This window comes from Anguilla rostrata, chromosome 14 (genome assembly GCF_018555375.3).
Source record: "Anguilla rostrata isolate EN2019 chromosome 14, ASM1855537v3, whole genome shotgun sequence".
Taxonomy (NCBI): domain Eukaryota; kingdom Metazoa; phylum Chordata; class Actinopteri; order Anguilliformes; family Anguillidae; genus Anguilla; species Anguilla rostrata.
The window spans coordinates 22,273,496-22,291,131 of record NC_057946.1 but is presented as its reverse complement, the minus strand read 5'-3'; the positions used below and the strand labels follow the sequence as shown (position 1 = coordinate 22,291,131).

General features: G+C 45.4%; 1 protein-coding gene across 6 annotated transcripts in view; it reads left to right on the top strand.

Annotated features, from left to right (window-relative positions):
* hook3 (hook microtubule-tethering protein 3) overlaps positions 1-17,636 on the top strand; it is a 42,811-nt gene that overhangs the window by 24,147 nt on the left and 1,028 nt on the right. For 2 of the 6 annotated variants that reach the window (XM_064308345.1, XM_064308348.1), the window contains 16 exons: positions 384-547; positions 1,142-1,246; positions 1,514-1,654; positions 2,169-2,370; positions 2,819-2,929; positions 3,412-3,496; positions 4,587-4,656; positions 5,864-6,004; positions 6,509-6,596; positions 9,594-9,628; positions 9,766-9,848; positions 9,961-10,061; positions 10,951-11,055; positions 11,827-11,898; positions 12,174-12,310; positions 14,898-16,973. In XM_064308345.1, the coding sequence (XP_064164415.1) occupies positions 384-547; positions 1,142-1,246; positions 1,514-1,654; positions 2,169-2,370; positions 2,819-2,929; positions 3,412-3,496; positions 4,587-4,656; positions 5,864-6,004; positions 6,509-6,596; positions 9,594-9,628; positions 9,766-9,848; positions 9,961-10,061; positions 10,951-11,055; positions 11,827-11,898; positions 12,174-12,310; positions 14,898-14,913 (1,656 nt within the window). In that variant the 3' untranslated portion in view covers positions 14,914-16,973. Of the gene's footprint in view, positions 1-383; positions 548-1,141; positions 1,247-1,513; positions 1,655-2,168; positions 2,371-2,818; positions 2,930-3,411; positions 3,497-4,586; positions 4,657-5,863; positions 6,005-6,508; positions 6,597-9,593; positions 9,629-9,765; positions 9,849-9,960; positions 10,062-10,950; positions 11,056-11,826; positions 11,899-12,173; positions 16,974-17,345; positions 17,381-17,636 lie in introns of those variants that run through there. The other 4 variants (XM_064308349.1, XM_064308350.1, XM_064308347.1 and 1 more) reach the window with 3 other exon arrangements.

Here is a 17,636-nt window from a genome sequence, read left to right as displayed (position 1 = left end):
AGTATTGCTATCATAGATGCTTTGTTAAGATTAATCTCTTTAATTATTTATACAGAAATTATGGTTAACTAACTGTGAACACAGTGTTTGTTGTGAATCTATAATATTGGGGTAAGTTCATAGATAAGCTGTATCTCCAGTAACAGATATTTGCCAGTTGCACATCTGCTGTTTATCGTAAAGCCCCAATGAAGCCGTAGAGGAAACAGAGAGCAGGAACCTTCAGCTGCTCCTTGCGCTCTTTCCCTTGTTTTAAAGCCTACTGTAGCATGTTAGTTCTTAGCTGTTTACACCATCTCGGAGAGGTTAATAGACACCGACGGAGAAGTGGCTCCTGGTTGTGGCACATCTTTAAGGCTGTCATGTCCTCTGTTGGCCTGTAGGTGGCAGCTCTGCAGGAGGAGAAGGGCAGCCTGCTGGCAGAGAACCAGGTCCTGATGGAGCGGCTCAACCAGTCCGACTCCATGGAGGACCTGAACAGCCCTGCCGGGCGGAGGCACCTGCAGCTGCAGGCCCAGCTGGAGCAGCTCCAGGAGGAGACCTTCAGGTATGGAGGAGGAGGAGGAGGAGGAGAAGGGGGAGGAGCGCTGTGAAGGAACCGGTTCTCATGGCTCTTCAGATCTGATTTCACATACGCCCTTATTAAGGGTTTAGAGTGAAATCATGCGTTTTTGTGCAACGTGGATTCAACAGCAGCTCTGAACAAGCAGTACATTAAAATAGACTGGGAGCATAAAACATTATTTCTCATTAGAGACCACCCTTTTCACCTCTTGCAGTGAGCTTCGGCTGGTTTTGATGGGCTGTCCAGCGTAGTATGCGAAATGGTGCGGCTACACTTAACTCAACATCTTTCAAATTTCATTTTACATGGCCATAAAAAAGGCCGGGAGCGATACTTGGTGTTTTCTAAAGAGATGAGCATTGCTTTTACTCTGTTTACAAAATCAATCGCGGGCATCTATTGATTCTCGCCCTTGCCAAAGGGCTCTGTTAACAATGCAGATACTGTGCATTGAGCAGATTAAATGGCGCAGACACATTTAATGGGCTTTTGAGCTGCAGACGCTCCTGATTTAGGAGGCTGCTCTGCGTCCGGCGCGTAAAGAAAGCAGGAGACTAACGGCCGCTCTCACGCCAGGGCGTCTGTCTCAGACGCGGGGCACCTGAGCTGGGACTGCCTGCCCCTCCCTCCCTGCCTGTACCCCCGGGCCCTGAGCCCGCTGCCGTGGGTGTCCCAGAGCAGGTAAAGCGCTCCCCACCTGTGCTCTTCACCGGTGGGGGTTCCTCTGCACCCGCGACGCAGGGCTCGGTGGCCCGGTTAAAGGGCACTGGCTGGCACTGCTGGTGTTGGCTGGTAAAAAAAAGGGCCAGCACTCCTGCCATGCACTGGGTGTGCGCAGTCACCCCCCCCCCCCCCCAATCACACGCCACCTTTCCCCGCTCCCCGTCCGGTCAGGCCCGTGAGCGCTCTGGGGCCCTGACGTGCACACGGTGTCTCTGGCTTTTTCAGGCTGGAGGCCTCCAAGGATGACTACAGGATACGCTGCGAGGAGCTGGATAAGGAGATCGTGGAGCTGAGGGGGCAAAACGAGGAGCTCACCTCCCTGGCAGACGAGGCGCAGTCCCTGAAGGATGAAATGGACGTGCTCCGGTGAGTGGCTTTGACAGCTCCGTACAGCCACGCTCCAACAGCTCAGTGCCATTTCCCTCGGCTCAGAACTTTGTCCTCTTCCTGAACAGTGGGGAACTGGATCTTTGGAGTGTGTGCTCTCTGTTCACTGAAGAGTCATATTAAACGCTTTAGGGTTTGAGTGAAAGAAAAGTGGACACCACAGCTTTCAGGGACAAAGATCGCCCAACCCTGTTCACTATAACACTTGTACTCTGATGACTTACGTTGTGTAGATACAACTTTTGCTTTCAACTCAAGTGTCTTGTATATTGAATGAGTGTGAAATGGCTCAGATTAGTTATTTTCTGTCAGTACTTAATCAAAGGGACAGCATTAAGAAACTTGATAAAAGAAAAATAGAACTTGAATGGATGGCCAAAGATGCCTGTGTTTGGAAAGTTCCTTTCCTTACAAGACAATGTTTAGGTGATCAGCACTGATAGGGTAATCTTCATTAGTTAACAAGAGTTTTTTATTTTATTTTTTGGGACAGACACTCCTCTGACAAGGTGTCCAAGTTGGAGGGGATGGTGGAGTCATATAAGAAGAAGCTGGAGGACCTGGGGGATCTGAGGAGGCAGGTGAAGCTGCTGGAGGAGAAGAACACCCTGTACATGCAGAACACCGTCAGCCTGGAGGAGGAGCTGAGGAAGGCCAACACCGCCAAGGGACAGCTGGAAACGTACAAGAGACAGGTATCAGAAACACACTGAGACAGGTATCAGAAATGTACAAGAGACAGCTATCAGAAACACTGAGACAGGTATCAGAAACACACTGAGACAGGTGTCAGAAATGTACAAGAGACAGCTATCAGAAACACACTGAGACAGGTATCAGAAACACACTGAGACAGGTGTCAGAAATGTACAAGAGACAGCTATCAGAAACACACTGAGACAGGTATCAGAAATGTACAAGAGACAGCTATCAGAAACACACTGAGACAGGTGTCAGAAATGTACAAGAGACAGGTATTAGAAACGCACTGAGACAGGTATTAGAAATGTACAAGAGACCGGTATATCTGCTTACTACAAAAACATGCACGCACATATGCATGCGTTTACACACACGCTCGCGCACACACACACACACGGCTGGACTTGCTGCCTGACTCTTTGCTGGTCTTTGTCCGTACAGGTGGTAGAGCTTCAGAACAGACTGTCAGAAGAGTCCAAAAAGGCGGACAAGATGGAGTTTGAGTACAAGCGCCTGAAAGAAAAAGTAGACTCTCTCCAAAAAGAAAAAGATGTAATTCTTCTTAATATTATTCCTCTTTGCATCTCATATTGATATGTTTCCACATGCAAGTCAAAATTAATGCTGAAAATCCATGGCAGTTTTCAGGCTGTAAAGACATTTTGGCTCCATGTAGACTGCTTTGTTTTTTTGTATTGCTTTGATAACTGCGATGCACTGTTACCTTTGGAATGGAAGTGAAGTTTAACATTTGAAATGGACTGCCTCTGTTTGGGTGGAGGGTGAGGGGTTCACACATGGTGTCTGTGGAGATGTTTTCCCTCCCTCCTGCCACTGCTGGAAAAGAGCGCATTTTAGAGCACTGGTGGCAGATTGGATCTCAGCCCTCTGATCCTGTTGCGCTCGGAAATGGAGTAAACGTCCTCAGCTGATGTGCTGGGCAATGTGAGCGCAGCATGCATGTGCGTGTGTCTGAGTGTTTGCGTACATTTACGTGTGTGTGTGTGTGTGTGTGTGCGTGTGCGTACTTTCAGCGTCTGCGGACAGAGCGAGAGTCTCTGAAGGAGACCATCGAGGAGCTTCGCTGTGTCAAGGCCCAGGAGGATCAGCTCACTCCAGGTACAGCATTGGCCGTCTCTCTCTCTCTCTCACACACACACACACACACAACACACACACACACACACACACACACACCGTACATTCAGCATCTCCACTGGGGAGTCTTATCAGTTCAGTCTGAGTCATCTGGAGTCATGCAGGTTCAGTGCCCTTGAGCAGGGTACCACAGGGGCTTCTCACCTGAACCCTCAGGTCTAAATCCACTGTCTTTTTTTGGCAAATGTCTCACGCTGGATATGCACCAGCCAGCAGTGCTTACTGTATTCCTGCATGGCTGCAAATCCACTGCCATCCGCCTCCCCCCATATCTGTCTGTTGTTGGCCAGGCTGGTCTCTGTAAGATCGACAGAAGGCCAGTACGCTCCTGTGGGACCTCCTCCATTTTGTGCAGAGATGCACAGTAGTACCTGCTGCACAGCTCACGTCAGCTAATGCCTTCAAGATTCAGCGCTCCCTCGGTTCTCCCTGGAGACCCTGTGTTCCCCAGCACAGATTTAGAGCGCAGCTGAAGAGTACTGGCCAGGTCACACGTCCAGTGATGATTGGTTGCAGCAGGATGGGTTTAAAGGGAATCCCAGATTTTCTTTGAAAATGGACAAGTTGTCTGTTTTAAAGTTAGTGTGCTGTACGTCTAATGACTGAAACATCATTTGTAACTGGTCTTTTTAATGAAATTTGCTGGATATAAGCTATATATATAGTAGTATTTAGGTGCAGTCAATTTTAAAATTCTAATTATTCCTTTATCTATTTCCTCATAAATTCTGGCCCTTATTTTAACAACCTCACAACAAGTTTAGAGATCTTTGAGATTATTACATGGATGAGCGTGTTTCCATACTTTCAAAATATTTCGATGTGTTTCAGCTGTTTACATTCTCATCTTTAACTAAGCTGCACAAGGCATTGCAGGGACACAAACATTCTGATCAATCGATTAAATGCCAGATTCGTCCATCCAAAGGTTTTTCTCAGATTTGAAATGATTGGTGTCCCTGTCCCCTGTTTAAATGGAGAGACTGGTATAAATGGATCCTGAGATGATGTTCTGAACGCTGGCATTGATCAGTGTGCTTTACTCCACCAGGCTTGGTTCCTCTGGGCAGCAGTGAAGCCTCAGACTTGCTGGCAGCCGAAAGCGTCACACCTGAGATTCGGTATGAGCGTTTATCCCTCTGAAAAGAGTCTGGAACGCCTTCCTGCAATCCTCTCTTCTCCTGCTGCTTTTTCTCTGTCAGATTCTCTATTGTGACATAAGAAATAAGTAAAGGTGCTCGTCACAATTTCTTTTATGCTAAAATATGTATAATATATATTGTGACGGTGTTAATGCATTTGAACAGACATTAGCAATGATACATATTTGTATTACCGTTATATATACTTTTTTTTAGGGTTGCTTTAGGTATGTTTCCAGATTATTAGCTGTGGGCAGCCTGATGTAATACTTGTGTCATGTCTAAATGCTGTTATATTATTTCTGCTATGACCTACATTCAGAATTGCTGCAGTTGCTAAATTCCGTCCTGCAAACGCTGCATATATTTGCTTGGAAAGCGGGTCACTCCGGTGTACTGGGCCAGTTGATGGGTTTCGCCTTCATGCTGCATTCTTTCCGGCCTGTTTGTGAGAGCACTGCAGCTGTTTAAATGGCATGCGTGAGGGAGAGGGGATGAGCTCGGCACGTGGAGGCTGCGTAAGCAGGAAGCCGACTCCGCTCCAGACGCTGGAGTTGCATCAGCTTGTCTTCGGCTGCTTTACATTAGTGACGGCTGGCGCCCGTGCCGTGTGCAGCGGGAACAGAAAACTGAGTAGCAGGCGCGGCGTTAGCGCAACCCGCCTGGCCGCGAAAGGCCTCGTGCTTCATAAGCGCAGTCCTGCCAGGCCGTTGAGCACCGTGCGTACACACTGCTTTTTACGGTCTGCATTGACAGCGGCGTCTTCCCTGTGGGTTGATCGCTGTGCGGCCCCACAATCTGTGTATTGGGTTAAACTGGGATGGTATTTCTGGCGATTTGTGTATGGTGCTAGAACAGAGTAAACTGGCTGGGCTGCACGTCCCTGACCCAGTAGGAGCACAGCTTCTAGACGAGGATTCCATAACTCCTGGAGAGCTCTCTGCTGGCTTCATGGGCACTAGCCACTTAATCTGTTAGAGCTGGCGATACGTCTTTAACTGGAGTTGGGTAGCTTATTGGAGCCAGGAATGAGAGGTGGAAAACCTAAACACAGGCCAGGTTTCCTGCTGTGTCATGCTAGCATAATGCATCCAAGCGTAGGGATACCAATCATACGGTCATATGTCTACTGTGTGGTCCTGCTGGCGAGGAGAACATTAACCAGGGTAGCGTGTGCGTTCTGCAGGGAGAAACTGATCCGCTTGCAGCACGAAAACAAGATGCTGAAGCTGAACCAGGAGGGCTCAGACAACGAGAAGATCGCCCTGCTGCAGAGCCTGCTGGAGGACGCCAACAGCAGGAAGAACGAGCTGGAGACGGAGAACAGGTACGGAGAGCCCGTACAAGGATCAATTCCACACACTCTAGCACATTAGTGTTATTCCAGAGAGTTAGCATGGTAGCATTGTTCCAGAGTGCTGGTCCATAGCTCGGTAGGCTTCAGGACATACTTATTCCAGAACATTAGCACACTTGCGTTATTCCAGAGTGTTAGCACATTAGCATTATACCAGAGCCTTGGTCCCTAGCTGGGTAGGCTTCAGCACATACTTATTCCACACACACACTAGCACGTTAGCATTATTCCAGAACATTAGCACACTTGTGTTATTCCAGAGTGTTAGCACATTAGCATTATACCAGAGCCTTGGTCCATAGCTCGGTAGGCTTCAGCACATACCGATTCCACACACGTTAGCACACTACCGTTATTCTAGACTAAGCATTAGCACATTACCATTATTGTAGAGCGTTAACACATTTGCACTATATCCACTGCACGCTACCGTTGTTCACAGTGACTCGACTGTGTTTAATCTCTCTGTTTCAGACTGGCGAACCAGAGACTGTTGGAAGGCCAGTCTCAGGTTGAGGAGCTGCAGAAGTCGCTGCAGGAACAGGGCTCAAAGGCGGATGATGTGAGTATCCACGGCAGCTGTTGTGCTGCTAAATGCAGTCTGGTTTCAGTGGCGTGTTCAGTGGCTTTCCAGGGGTAAAATAACTATTACTTATAGTGAAAATATGAACTGCACTAAACATCAGTCTGGGCCTTGTTTAACTAATATGACTATTAACAGTACTAACATGCTAACAGTTAATGCTATGCAGCAGGCCGGTATTTTGTGGACTGTCTTAACCTCTATCTTCATAACTGACTTCTTAATGTGTTGCTTTTTGAATGAGCTTCATTGAAGAACCAAAATTGGGTCGGTATATTATTCAGTGATTAAAGCGATTAGCTGCATTTTGACTTCTAAAGACTTCTAAAGTCAACAGCCTGACCAGAAATTGGCCATTTTTCTTTTAGAGTTGATTGTAACTATGACAGGATGATCTCCTTCCTCATTTAGTTCTTGCTATCTTTTTAAAGAGCCATGTCATACTAGCGCCTACAGTATGGTGTGCGTTCATCCGCGTGCAGGCGTGCGTGTGTGAGTGTTGGCGAGTTCCTGTCATTCCTGTGATGTTGTTTATGTTTTAGCTCGGCAGCGGGGAGACCTCGTTATTCACACCCACAATGTGGACCCTAGAACCCCGGGGTCTAGAAATGGCCTCTAAGTGTTGGTGATAGGAACCCCAGGAGGAGTGACGTGCATGTGTGTGAATATACACGAGAGCCTCTCTGGTTCTGCCTCCCGCCCACCACCTCCTCCTGCTGCTGCTGCTTCACTAAACGCCTCCAAATTTAGGCCTCTCCTCTTTGGGTTGCTGGTGTCCTGCGGCGAATCAGTGCTTCTATCCTATTCCCTTATGCCTCCCCTATAGGCTATTGTAAGCACGGCTAGCGATGCGTTCCCTGTGGGACTTGGAGAAGGGAAAGGGGGAAGTTATAAGGAAAAAGTAACCCTCAGGGAAGGTGTGCGTCTGGGCCTCTTTGCCCTGTGTAACTCTCTCTGAAAAGATGTGCTGAATCTGCATGCACCTCGCTGCTTCCAGCTAAATACTCTCCCAGGGGTTCCACACTGAGGTAATCACCAGCCCTGTTTTGGGAAACTGCACACAGTGCTCCTCCAGGGAATATTTCACGCATCCTCATTAGCCCTGATCTTGGACCGATTCCCACATTTGCTCAATCACCCTTGTGAGTAGATCAGAGCCTATCAGGGGTGCATCTGTGAGAACTTCATTGTTTACTGAGACAGCAGGTCTGTGGACTCTGTATTCTCCAGTAGTTCTATGTCTGTGTTGCATTATTGAATTTGTTTCGAGTTTGCCGCTGTTACCAATTTTTATACACTGGTTAAGAATCCTGGGTGTTGGTGGTGGTGAAGTAATGAAATGTCATTGCACTGCTGATTGTCTTGGATGTCTTGATTCACTTTGTTTTGATGCACAGTTCACATGTTGCATCTGTTCATGTCTGATGATCTTCAACTCATTCTTGTAGAAATTCTGTAGAAGGACACATCAGCTTTCATGGTCAAATCAAGATTGCAAGAAATATTTCAAGAAATCAAGATGTGTCTTTTAATTATTTTCTCTGCTCTACTTTTATATATTATCCTGTATCCGATGTGTATCTGTTAACACAAGGGAGGGAAATAGACTTTTTCCCCTGTAATGCTCTTTAAAGAGCGGTTCCAGCAATCACTGATCGGGCCACACTTGTTAATTTCAGTCATATCACGATAATTTCATCATAATAAACATGCGGAAATATCCACTGCTTTGTGATGGCAGTTGGTATTCTACAGCCAAACATTAAGGCTGGCATCGTCCTTATGATTCATGTGCATCATCAGTGTCATTTCTCTCCCTAGCTGTGATGGCTGTGTGTCTATGCGTTGTCTCTTTAGAACAAAGGCTACATTAAATCCAGGTTTATTAGTGCTGTCTGTTGCCCTCTGCTGGAGAGCAAAAGAACTTTCAAATGCATTTGCATTTCCACAGTATCACATTCTGCCCCATCTAGGGTTCCGACAGTGCCCTGCCTTATGTGCCAAATACACACCGTAATATGTTTTATTGACCTCTAATGTTCAGATGCCAGCAGAACGCTCCTCTATGATTCAGTAGGCACTTGCCCTTAAGCTTACATAAGTCATCTAGAAACAGGCCGCACTTAATTTTAAAATAAACCCCTTTTACCCTTCAGCTAGGGGTGATGGACTCTCAGCAGTCGAGCCCATAATTCTGACTTTGATTCCGAGAACAGATGAGAGTCCAGCTCATTGCCCTGCCTGTCACACGCGGGATGTATGCTACCGCGTCAGGCAGCCTGGAACGGGGTCACGGTGAACTGCAGGTGATGAGTTAGACGGCGGCCAGAAAGTGAGCAGTCATCCGAGCCAGCACATCGATCTGAAGCTGTGATTAACGGGGCTCCTGGACAGATGCTGAGTGCTGGTTTATAGGCAGCTGTGGAGAGAGGCCGTAAATGAACTGTTACAGGAATATTCTGCCCTTACTTTTCACCGTCGGTTCAGGGGGAGGGTCCTCCTCAAATTGACCAAATTAGGTTCTCGTTCATAAATATAAAAACTTTTCAAGCATCCCTATTACCAAGTTTTTCATGCATGAATAGCGGCAGCAGTCAAATATAATACAAAAATAATGGAGTATAACTCCAACAACCAGCGACATTATTAGCATGCTTTCTAACATTTAGAAGTGACCATAGGAAGCCATTTAGTGTGTATTAGACCATTTCAGTTTTATGTGAAACCACTGAGTTTAAGCTTGCAAACTACAATGTATATTTCAATAACAAATAAAGGAGGCTGCCGCTGTTCAACTGTTTAAATTGCCTTTTCTTTATGTACATCTATGTAGAGTTGTGTGGGACATGAAGTTCAATACAGTACTGAGTTTATATTTCATGTCTTCCAGCAGAGGGCACCAACGGCACATTAAGCTACTTGATTTCTGACTGGGGAAAAAAATCCATGTTCTAATTCTATTCTTATCTGTTTCAGTCAATAATTCTGAAGAAGAAGTGTGAAGAGCATTTGTAAGTATGAGTGTGTGTGTGTGTGTGTGTGTGCAAGACTTTATTTGCTATCTTTTTTGTATTTGTCTTCAATATGATCATCGGGTTTTGCTGAAGACCCATTCTTTGTGCCCTTATTTTTATTTTTTTTTAAACAGAGAGAAACTTCGTGAAGCGTCCAGTGAACTCCAAAAGAAGAGTGCTGTCATTGAAGATTTGGAGCCAAAATATAACCAAAGTTGTGAGTGCAGTTGTGCTTGGTGGAGTCTGCCTTTTGTAATTGTATGCCGTGTGCATGAAATATAGCGCAGAACATTACATTTTTGTCTTTTACCCACTTTTATTTACTCCAGCCCAAAAAGTTGAAGAGTTGGAGGAGGCCTTAAAAAAGAAAGACGAAGAAATGAAACAAATGGAGGAGAGGTATAAAAAATACCTGGAAAAGGCCAAGAGCGTGAGTACAATTTAGACCACGATGCAATTCAGTTTCAGCTACTGTTCCCCCATTCCCATCCAATATGAACTACTGTCCCTGTATTCCTATTCATTCTCAGCTACCACCCCCAGATTCCTGTATCAACCACTGCACTCAGATTCCCATTAATTTTGATTAATTTTAAACTACAACCCTTATATTTTTGAAACTACAACCCCCACATTCCTATATCAACTACTGCTCTCAGATTCCATTTCATTACCACCTGCCACTCCCATGTTCCTATATCAACTACTGCTCTCAGATTCCATTTCATTACCACCTGCCACTCCCATGTTCCTATATCAAATGCTGCTCTCAGATTCCCATTCATTTTAAACTACAGCACCCACATTCCTATATTGGCTTACGTTACTGCTCCCAGATCCCCATTCATCTTAAACTATCTCCCCCATGTTTCCATAGTATCAGCTACTGCTCCTAGATTCCCATTCATTTTAAACTGCCACCTCCATGTTCCCATATCAACCACTTCTCCCAGATTCCCATCCATTTTAAACTTATCTCCAAGCTCAATCCTATAGGAAGTCCTACTCCATGTCCTCAGTCAGTATAAACTGTTATCACTGTTTTTTTTTTGTGATGGTGCAACATAATCAGTTGCACTATAAATTGAAGATATACCTATTGGAAGTTAAATCATTTTGCCCCTTCATGTTCTGAAGAAGAAATTTGCTGTATTCATATGAAAATCGTATTCAGGCCATTCTTCTGAACACACGTTTGGAATATGTGCTCAGAATGTTTTTCTTCACGGCTTTATCACAGTGAAGTGCGCAGATGGCTTTATTCAGAGCAGTGAGAAGTGCTTTCTCCCATGTGAAGCCCAGCTGTTGTTTCTCCGCAGGTGATCCGGACCCTGGATCCCAAGCAGAACCAGGGCTCGGCCCCAGAGGTGCAGGCCCTGAAGAACCAGCTGCAGGAGAGAGAGCGCATGCTGCATTCTCTTGAGGTGGGGACCAGGCGTGTGTGTGTGCGTGCATGTGTGTGTGTGTGTGTGTGTGTGTGTGTGTGTGTGTGTGTGTGTGTGTGTGTGTGTGTGTGTGTGTGTGTGTGTGTGTGTGTGTGTGTGTGAATGGTTTCCTCACTGGGGTCAGGTTGAAATATTATGAAGTATTGACATCTGTATTCACTGCTAAATCCATTTTTAAATCTTGGTCACTGCAGGTTCATTAGCTTTTTGTGGCCAGATTTTGAGGCAGTTTTGACTTCAGGGTTTGGTGCTTTGCTTTCTACATAGCATATGTATATTAACACACTCATTTAACCCACACAGCTTTTTTAAGCAGAGGCATTGGTGTAGGACGTTGATTAATGTGTTTGACCGCAAATGATCTGCTACTCCAAATGCCTCTTTATGCTTTTGGGCATATTTCCTCTGTGCGTGCAGAGGAAGGGGGCTTTGCTTTATCCCAAAATGCACACACGTGCACACACACTATGGACTACACTTCCAGAATGTAGCTGCAGGGGCAGATCAAGGTTCATGTTTACAGGACACGGTACCTTAGCAGCATTTTGTGCTGTTTCCACACTGGCCCGTAATCCTTTTATTTCTGGCCTGCAGTCCTGCCCCTGAAGAGCTTCATCCTGTAGTGGCTGTTGTCAGTAGTTCTCTCTGGAAGAGGCCTTTGAACCTCACTTCCTGAGTGCCTGCATTACTGCGCTGCCCTCGTTGCGAGGAATTTCCTGTTGATGGCCGTGTCCTCTCCTCCCTCCACAGAAAGAATATGACAAGACGAAAACGCAGCGAGACCAGGAGGAGAAGCTCATAGTCTCTGCCTGGTACAACATGGTGAGTGGCTCGTGACTTCAAAGTCATTTTTGTGTTTATGATGTGTGTGTATGAAGTAATTTTAAAAATGAATTTCCTTACTGTTGCCAAAGATAGACTTTAATGTGTGACAGGTTAAATGACGGGGTGTTGAATGTCAGTATGTCAGTTGTGTTTAAATCTGGGATCAGACCTATCAGTAGTGCAGTTAGCGCAGTTTCTGAGGGCTGTGATGTGGAAGCAGTCTGCTCCCCCCTGAAAAGGCCCCCTCTCTCCCCCTCCCCCCCCCTCCCCAGGGCATGGCGCTCCAGAAGAAGGCTGCGGAGGACAGGCTGGCCAGCACGGGCTCGGGTCAGTCCTTCCTGGCCCGCCAGCGACAGGCCACCAGCGCCCGCCGAAACTACCCGGGGCACGTGCAGCCGGCCACGGCAAGGTAGAGAGAGACGGGGGGGCCCATGGGGGGCCCACGGGGGGTGTCCGCCAGACGCCTGCCCGCCGAGCCTGCCGCAGCCATTCAGGACATAAATCCTCACGTGCCGTGTCTTTTCTCCCCCCCCCCTCTGTTTGCCTAACACTAAATACTGTACGACTCGAGGATTTGTGTTGTTTCTGTCATTCATGCTATGTTTTTAAAGAACTGTCTACAACTGTCCTTTGTGTTACTTTGCCTGCCTGTCTGCCTTCCGGGTGCAGTGGATTTAAGTAGGGATGCCAGCGATTGGGTGAATTACCCAGCACCCCCTTCGTGATTCAGTTCGTGGTCAGAACACACAGCTAGCAGCCATGGGACTGGCTCACTTGAATCATTTTGAGTTACATTATTTATTATATAAACCAAGAAAATACTACCCTTTTTTAAAAAAGCTTTCTAACATGTTTTATGCAGTAGTTATTGTGCTTCAGGATACAGTTTTAGTTGCAAGTAGTCTATTTACATAGAGCAGTATCTAAATGGTTAATTTGGTATTTTACTTTTTTCTTGAGTTACTGATTTTCTGTGCCATAGCCAAATAGGAGCCTCCTTTAACTAGTGCAATAAGCACACAAGACAAAATGTTTTACTTTTTAGAAAATGAAGTCTTTCGGGGGTCAGTGTTAAGTATTATGTGTTTCCCCAGTGTCAGAAGCAGACCAGACTTACAGAGATACAAATATTCTGTGGTTATTTATTCTAGTAGTTTTCTCTGACAGTAAGTGTTACTTGCTATAAAACCACCAAGTGTCAACACTTATCACTGCACAGGACTTAATTCATTTCATGTTTTTGCATTTTGTTCAATCTAAGTTTGTAGTGATCTTGGCAAAGACCCATCGTTATACCAAGTGCCTCCATTAATCAGTGTTATTTGTCCTTGCGTGGGCATCTCTGCTTAAAAAGGTCAGAAATTAAGTCGCTCCTGTGAAATGAGTTCAGGATCTCCTCTTGCCTTTAGCCCCACTGTGGTAATCGAGGCAATACGAATATTGAGCAGTGTCGTCACAGTGGAAGCTTGAGTCCGAACCTTTCTGTAAATTTGCATTTCTGCATAATCACGACTCATGTTCGTCACTGTGAGGGTGATGAAAGTTTTTGTAGTCCTGAAGAATTCCCATATCTATGCAGAGGCTCATGGGAATGAGAGTGTAGCCTTAAAGCTGGGCTGCATGGCGTTTGATCAGCGCTTCAGCCCGCGAGCTCTCACAGATGCGGAGTGCGCTTTGAAGCTCCCGTCTTCGATCGGCCCTGTAACGACGGCTCGCCGCCGCCTGCGGCGCTCAGCGGAGGTACTTTGAGAGGAACACCGCCGCCGCCGCCATTTCCCTCCCAAAGCGTCGCACTCCGCAGTGTTTATGCTGCATTAGCATACTAGGTGTTGCAATAAAAACCTGGATGTGATGTATTTTAAAGGTGCCATAAGTAGCGTGTTAACAGGGTGTTGGCAGCTGTGGTCCGCAGGGCTCCACAAGCTGCGTACTGTACTGTGGCTTCCTTCTCCAGCCACTCACGCATGGCCGTGTCTCAAGCCTTTCAGCGCTGGGGAGAGCTGCATTTTGACCACTGCCAGTCATTTTAATCATGGGGGCAGCCAGTAATGAAATGGCTGCTTTTTGCATCTTTACCTTGCATCTTTGCAGCTTTCTGTCCTTTCATCTGCACGATCTATGTCGGGAGTGAACAGTTCTAGTCCTGGAGGGCTTTCTTGTGTCTTTTCAATTAGCAGCTGACATGTACCAGGAAACGCAGGCGAGGGGACGCCTGTGCTAATAGCGGCTTTGCTTAAACAGCGGAGAGGAGCCGGAACAAAGGCCAGCCAGCCCTGCAGGACTGGTGCGAGCCGGCCCTGGTGTGCCCACGCCGCCGGCTCGCCGCTCTGCCTGCTTATTCAAATGAAGCATTCAGGCAGCTCCAGTCTAGCCCCTCGTGTCTCACTGCTGCCTGACATTCCTGCTGCCGAGTGGCATTGTGTGACGCAGGACGATCCCTTTCAGTGCCGTGCAATTCAGGAACCACGCCTCTGTTATTAACGTTAGTTTATGAGCGACGAATAGAGTGCTGTTCTCCAGCTGAGGTTAGTTGTGTTGAGTTTGTGAGAATACAGAATAAGTTTAACATTGTCACCCTAAAAGGGAAGCAGTTTAAAAAAAAAAAAAATACTACCAAGTAAGAATATTATGTATTCAGAATGATCTACAGTGAATAAAAAGTGTCAAAAATAAGGTATTTGCCAGTTTCCTGAATATTCCTTTAATAATATATGCTTAAGATCGAACATGCCTGGCTTAACACCGTCTGTGATGTGGTAAGCCACAAACGTGATCAAATTTTAACTTTAAATTGGTACAATTTAGCATCTTAAAGTAACACTGGGAGTTGGTTGAATGGCATTAACTCTAAAATCATAAAGGCTTACGATTCCACTAATCTTCCCACCCTCTGAGTTTGTACGCACCTGTGAAAGTGTGATGGTTTTCTCTTCTCTGTAGCGTTCTGCGGGTGAACCGCTGACGTGTTTCTCTGTCCTCTCTCTCCCCCCCTGCAGCGATGTGATTGCATGACCTCCGGCAGCGTTGGCGGTTGCATGACGCGCCGTTTTGCATGACTTTGTGTTGAGCCTGCGATAACCCCATCGACACTAACCCCGCACCCCCCACGAGTGGGCAGAGCTCCCTGGGAGGAGGGACCCCCGTCCCCCTCCCTGAACCGAGGGGACCTCCTCCTCCCGTTCACGGACGTGCTTGCTTGTGCTTCTAAAATACTGCATTTCCCATCATGCTTCAGCCTGACAAAAAAAGGCTAGTGTTTGCATGAGGGTGGGCCGGGCAGGGGCGGAGCCATCCCTCACCCATCCCCTCAGCTTTAACCGATGGCTTCAACCCCCTCAACCTCCTCCTGTTTCTACCAAGGCTCACTTGTGGACTGGCAGTGTTGTTTGGTTCTCAGAAACACAGACTAGCTGGAGCAGTGTTGTGAGCTGCAGGAACTGCTATAATGGTGATGTCTCTCAGCGCTGTTGCAGTCTCCCCAGGGTTTACAATGAAAAGTGATCAAACATGGCTGACTTGAGTGGAGCTCCAGTTTCACAATATCTGATTTTACTGTCTTGTAATGTTGGTTTTTATTTTGTATGGTAATGGAAGATCAAAGGTTTGGTAATATCTTGATTTTAAACTTTACGGTCGAATGCCTGAGTTCTCTGAAGTTTAGATTTTTTTTCCCCCTCTATTGAATTTGTATAGATTGACTTGCCTCTATACAATTTCTTTTTTTATTCATATTTATTTGTTTTCCATTTTAGATCTTAGTCTTAACATCTTATCCCGTAAGGAGTGTTAACTTCATTATGTCTTATTATACCCCTCATAAGTAATGTGTTGCTTTCAAAGTGGCAGTGTTTTTGAGTACAGGATTAAGGCTTTTGTGCAGCCATGCCTTTATAACTATATTTATTTATCTTTTGTATTTACTCATGCAGTACTGGTATTTCAAACTCGTTAATTTGTTTTGTGTTTCATCTTATAGACTAACCTGACAGAAAGTCCTTTCGTAGTAATGACATCATGCACAGTATTTTTTTTAACAGTTTCATTTAAATATGACAATTTATGAATTTGCATCAGTGAAGGGTGTAGTAGGTCTGCATTAAGGTGCGGTAGGTGGTGCATTGGATTGTTTGGTTCCTCTGAAGTAGCACCTGATTGGCTGGGTCCCATTCCAGGTGTTCAGCAGGCCAAAGAAGGGAAATGCAAAGACCACCACAGCAGCGAGGTCATAAGGATCCTCTTTTGATTAGGAACATTTTAAAGTGCTTTTACCTCAGATTGTCTGCTGTCTGCTTTCTGCATTAGCACTGTGTTAGCAGCGAAACCGAATGATGGCACAGTTATCTGAAAAGTGCTTAGCCCCGAAGTCTCCTCTGGTGCGTTTTTTGTAGTACATGGTTGTGGTTGTAACAAGCTGTACTTGTCCAAATTTTATAATTATGCAATCTTATGGAATCTGACTTGAGTGAAAGTGTCTTGTGATGCGTGACCGCAGATAGGGTGTGTTAGGTTTAGAAACAGTGTAATTTTTTTGCCAGACTGTTCACTTGTGTTGTGAGACTTCGTAGTGAGATCATAGGACACGTAGAAGAAAGAAGCCCTGTTTCAAAACCACATGAAATGTAGTGTGAAATAGAGTCTGGAAAGGTTTTAATCTGTGAGGTCTCTCACAACCGTCCATTATTTAGAGACATCTCCATGTGCGTGTCTGTTATTCTACAGAAACAACCTCATGTACTATGAAAGCAGAGGCCATTCAGTCATAATTTATCATCAGATTGTATGATTGCTATAAGAATTTTTTAAGGATCTGAAGATTACGTATATTGAAGTAGCAAATAACTCTTTCCATTTGCCAAGTTTTATAATGCTTGTATACAATATGTACATAATGTATGTGAGAAACAGTTGAGGAAGGACTTGCTCATTGGGGAAAAGGCAAAGGAAATTAAAACCTGATTGGGTAAATGGGTTTCATGGTATCTCCATTAGAACTTTATCAATACAATGTGCTTCCCGTGCTGCAAAAATGTACAGTTGTTAATCAAGATGTAAATAAAGCTTGTATAAAACTCCTCTGGTCTTTTTCCCCTCATTTTTCCCATTTCCAGTGCTGAGCTGCAGCCTAAAGGCACTTGATAATATCAAGTGTGCTTAATACTCAGTGGGTTTTTAAAGAACATAGCGAGTGACTGTTATGGACTTCAGATGTTTGCTAATTCTGTGGTTGAACAAATTTCAGAGACCACTGAATCATAATTTCATGGCTTTAACCCCTCTGTTGGAGGGTTCAACTCAGTATGTTTGTAGGATGAATTAAATATATTTATAGATAAAGACCATGAAATAGTTTTTCTTTTAGGCCATTCAGATCCAATATTTAAGATAAATTTAAACAGTCATTCCTTAGAATAACAATGATGACTAAAAGAATGTTTTTCCCTCAGGCTTGAAAGATGGTAGATTGCAGAGATCCAGCACAGTAAGTGAACTTCGGAACTTCAATCTTTTTTATTTTTCTTACCACTCCTCAACAGTTCCCTTCTATACAGTAGAGCAGGGTTATCCAACTGGTGAGCTGGGGGCAGCCCACCATGGCTAAAATGAAAAATTTAATTTAAAAATGCAACTATGACCTTGTCACCATCTGGATACCACAAAGCACATTAGTGCTGTGGGTAAACACACTGCACTGCTCTTCTCTAGTTAATGTTGAGTGTTTTTCCTGTCACTAATGT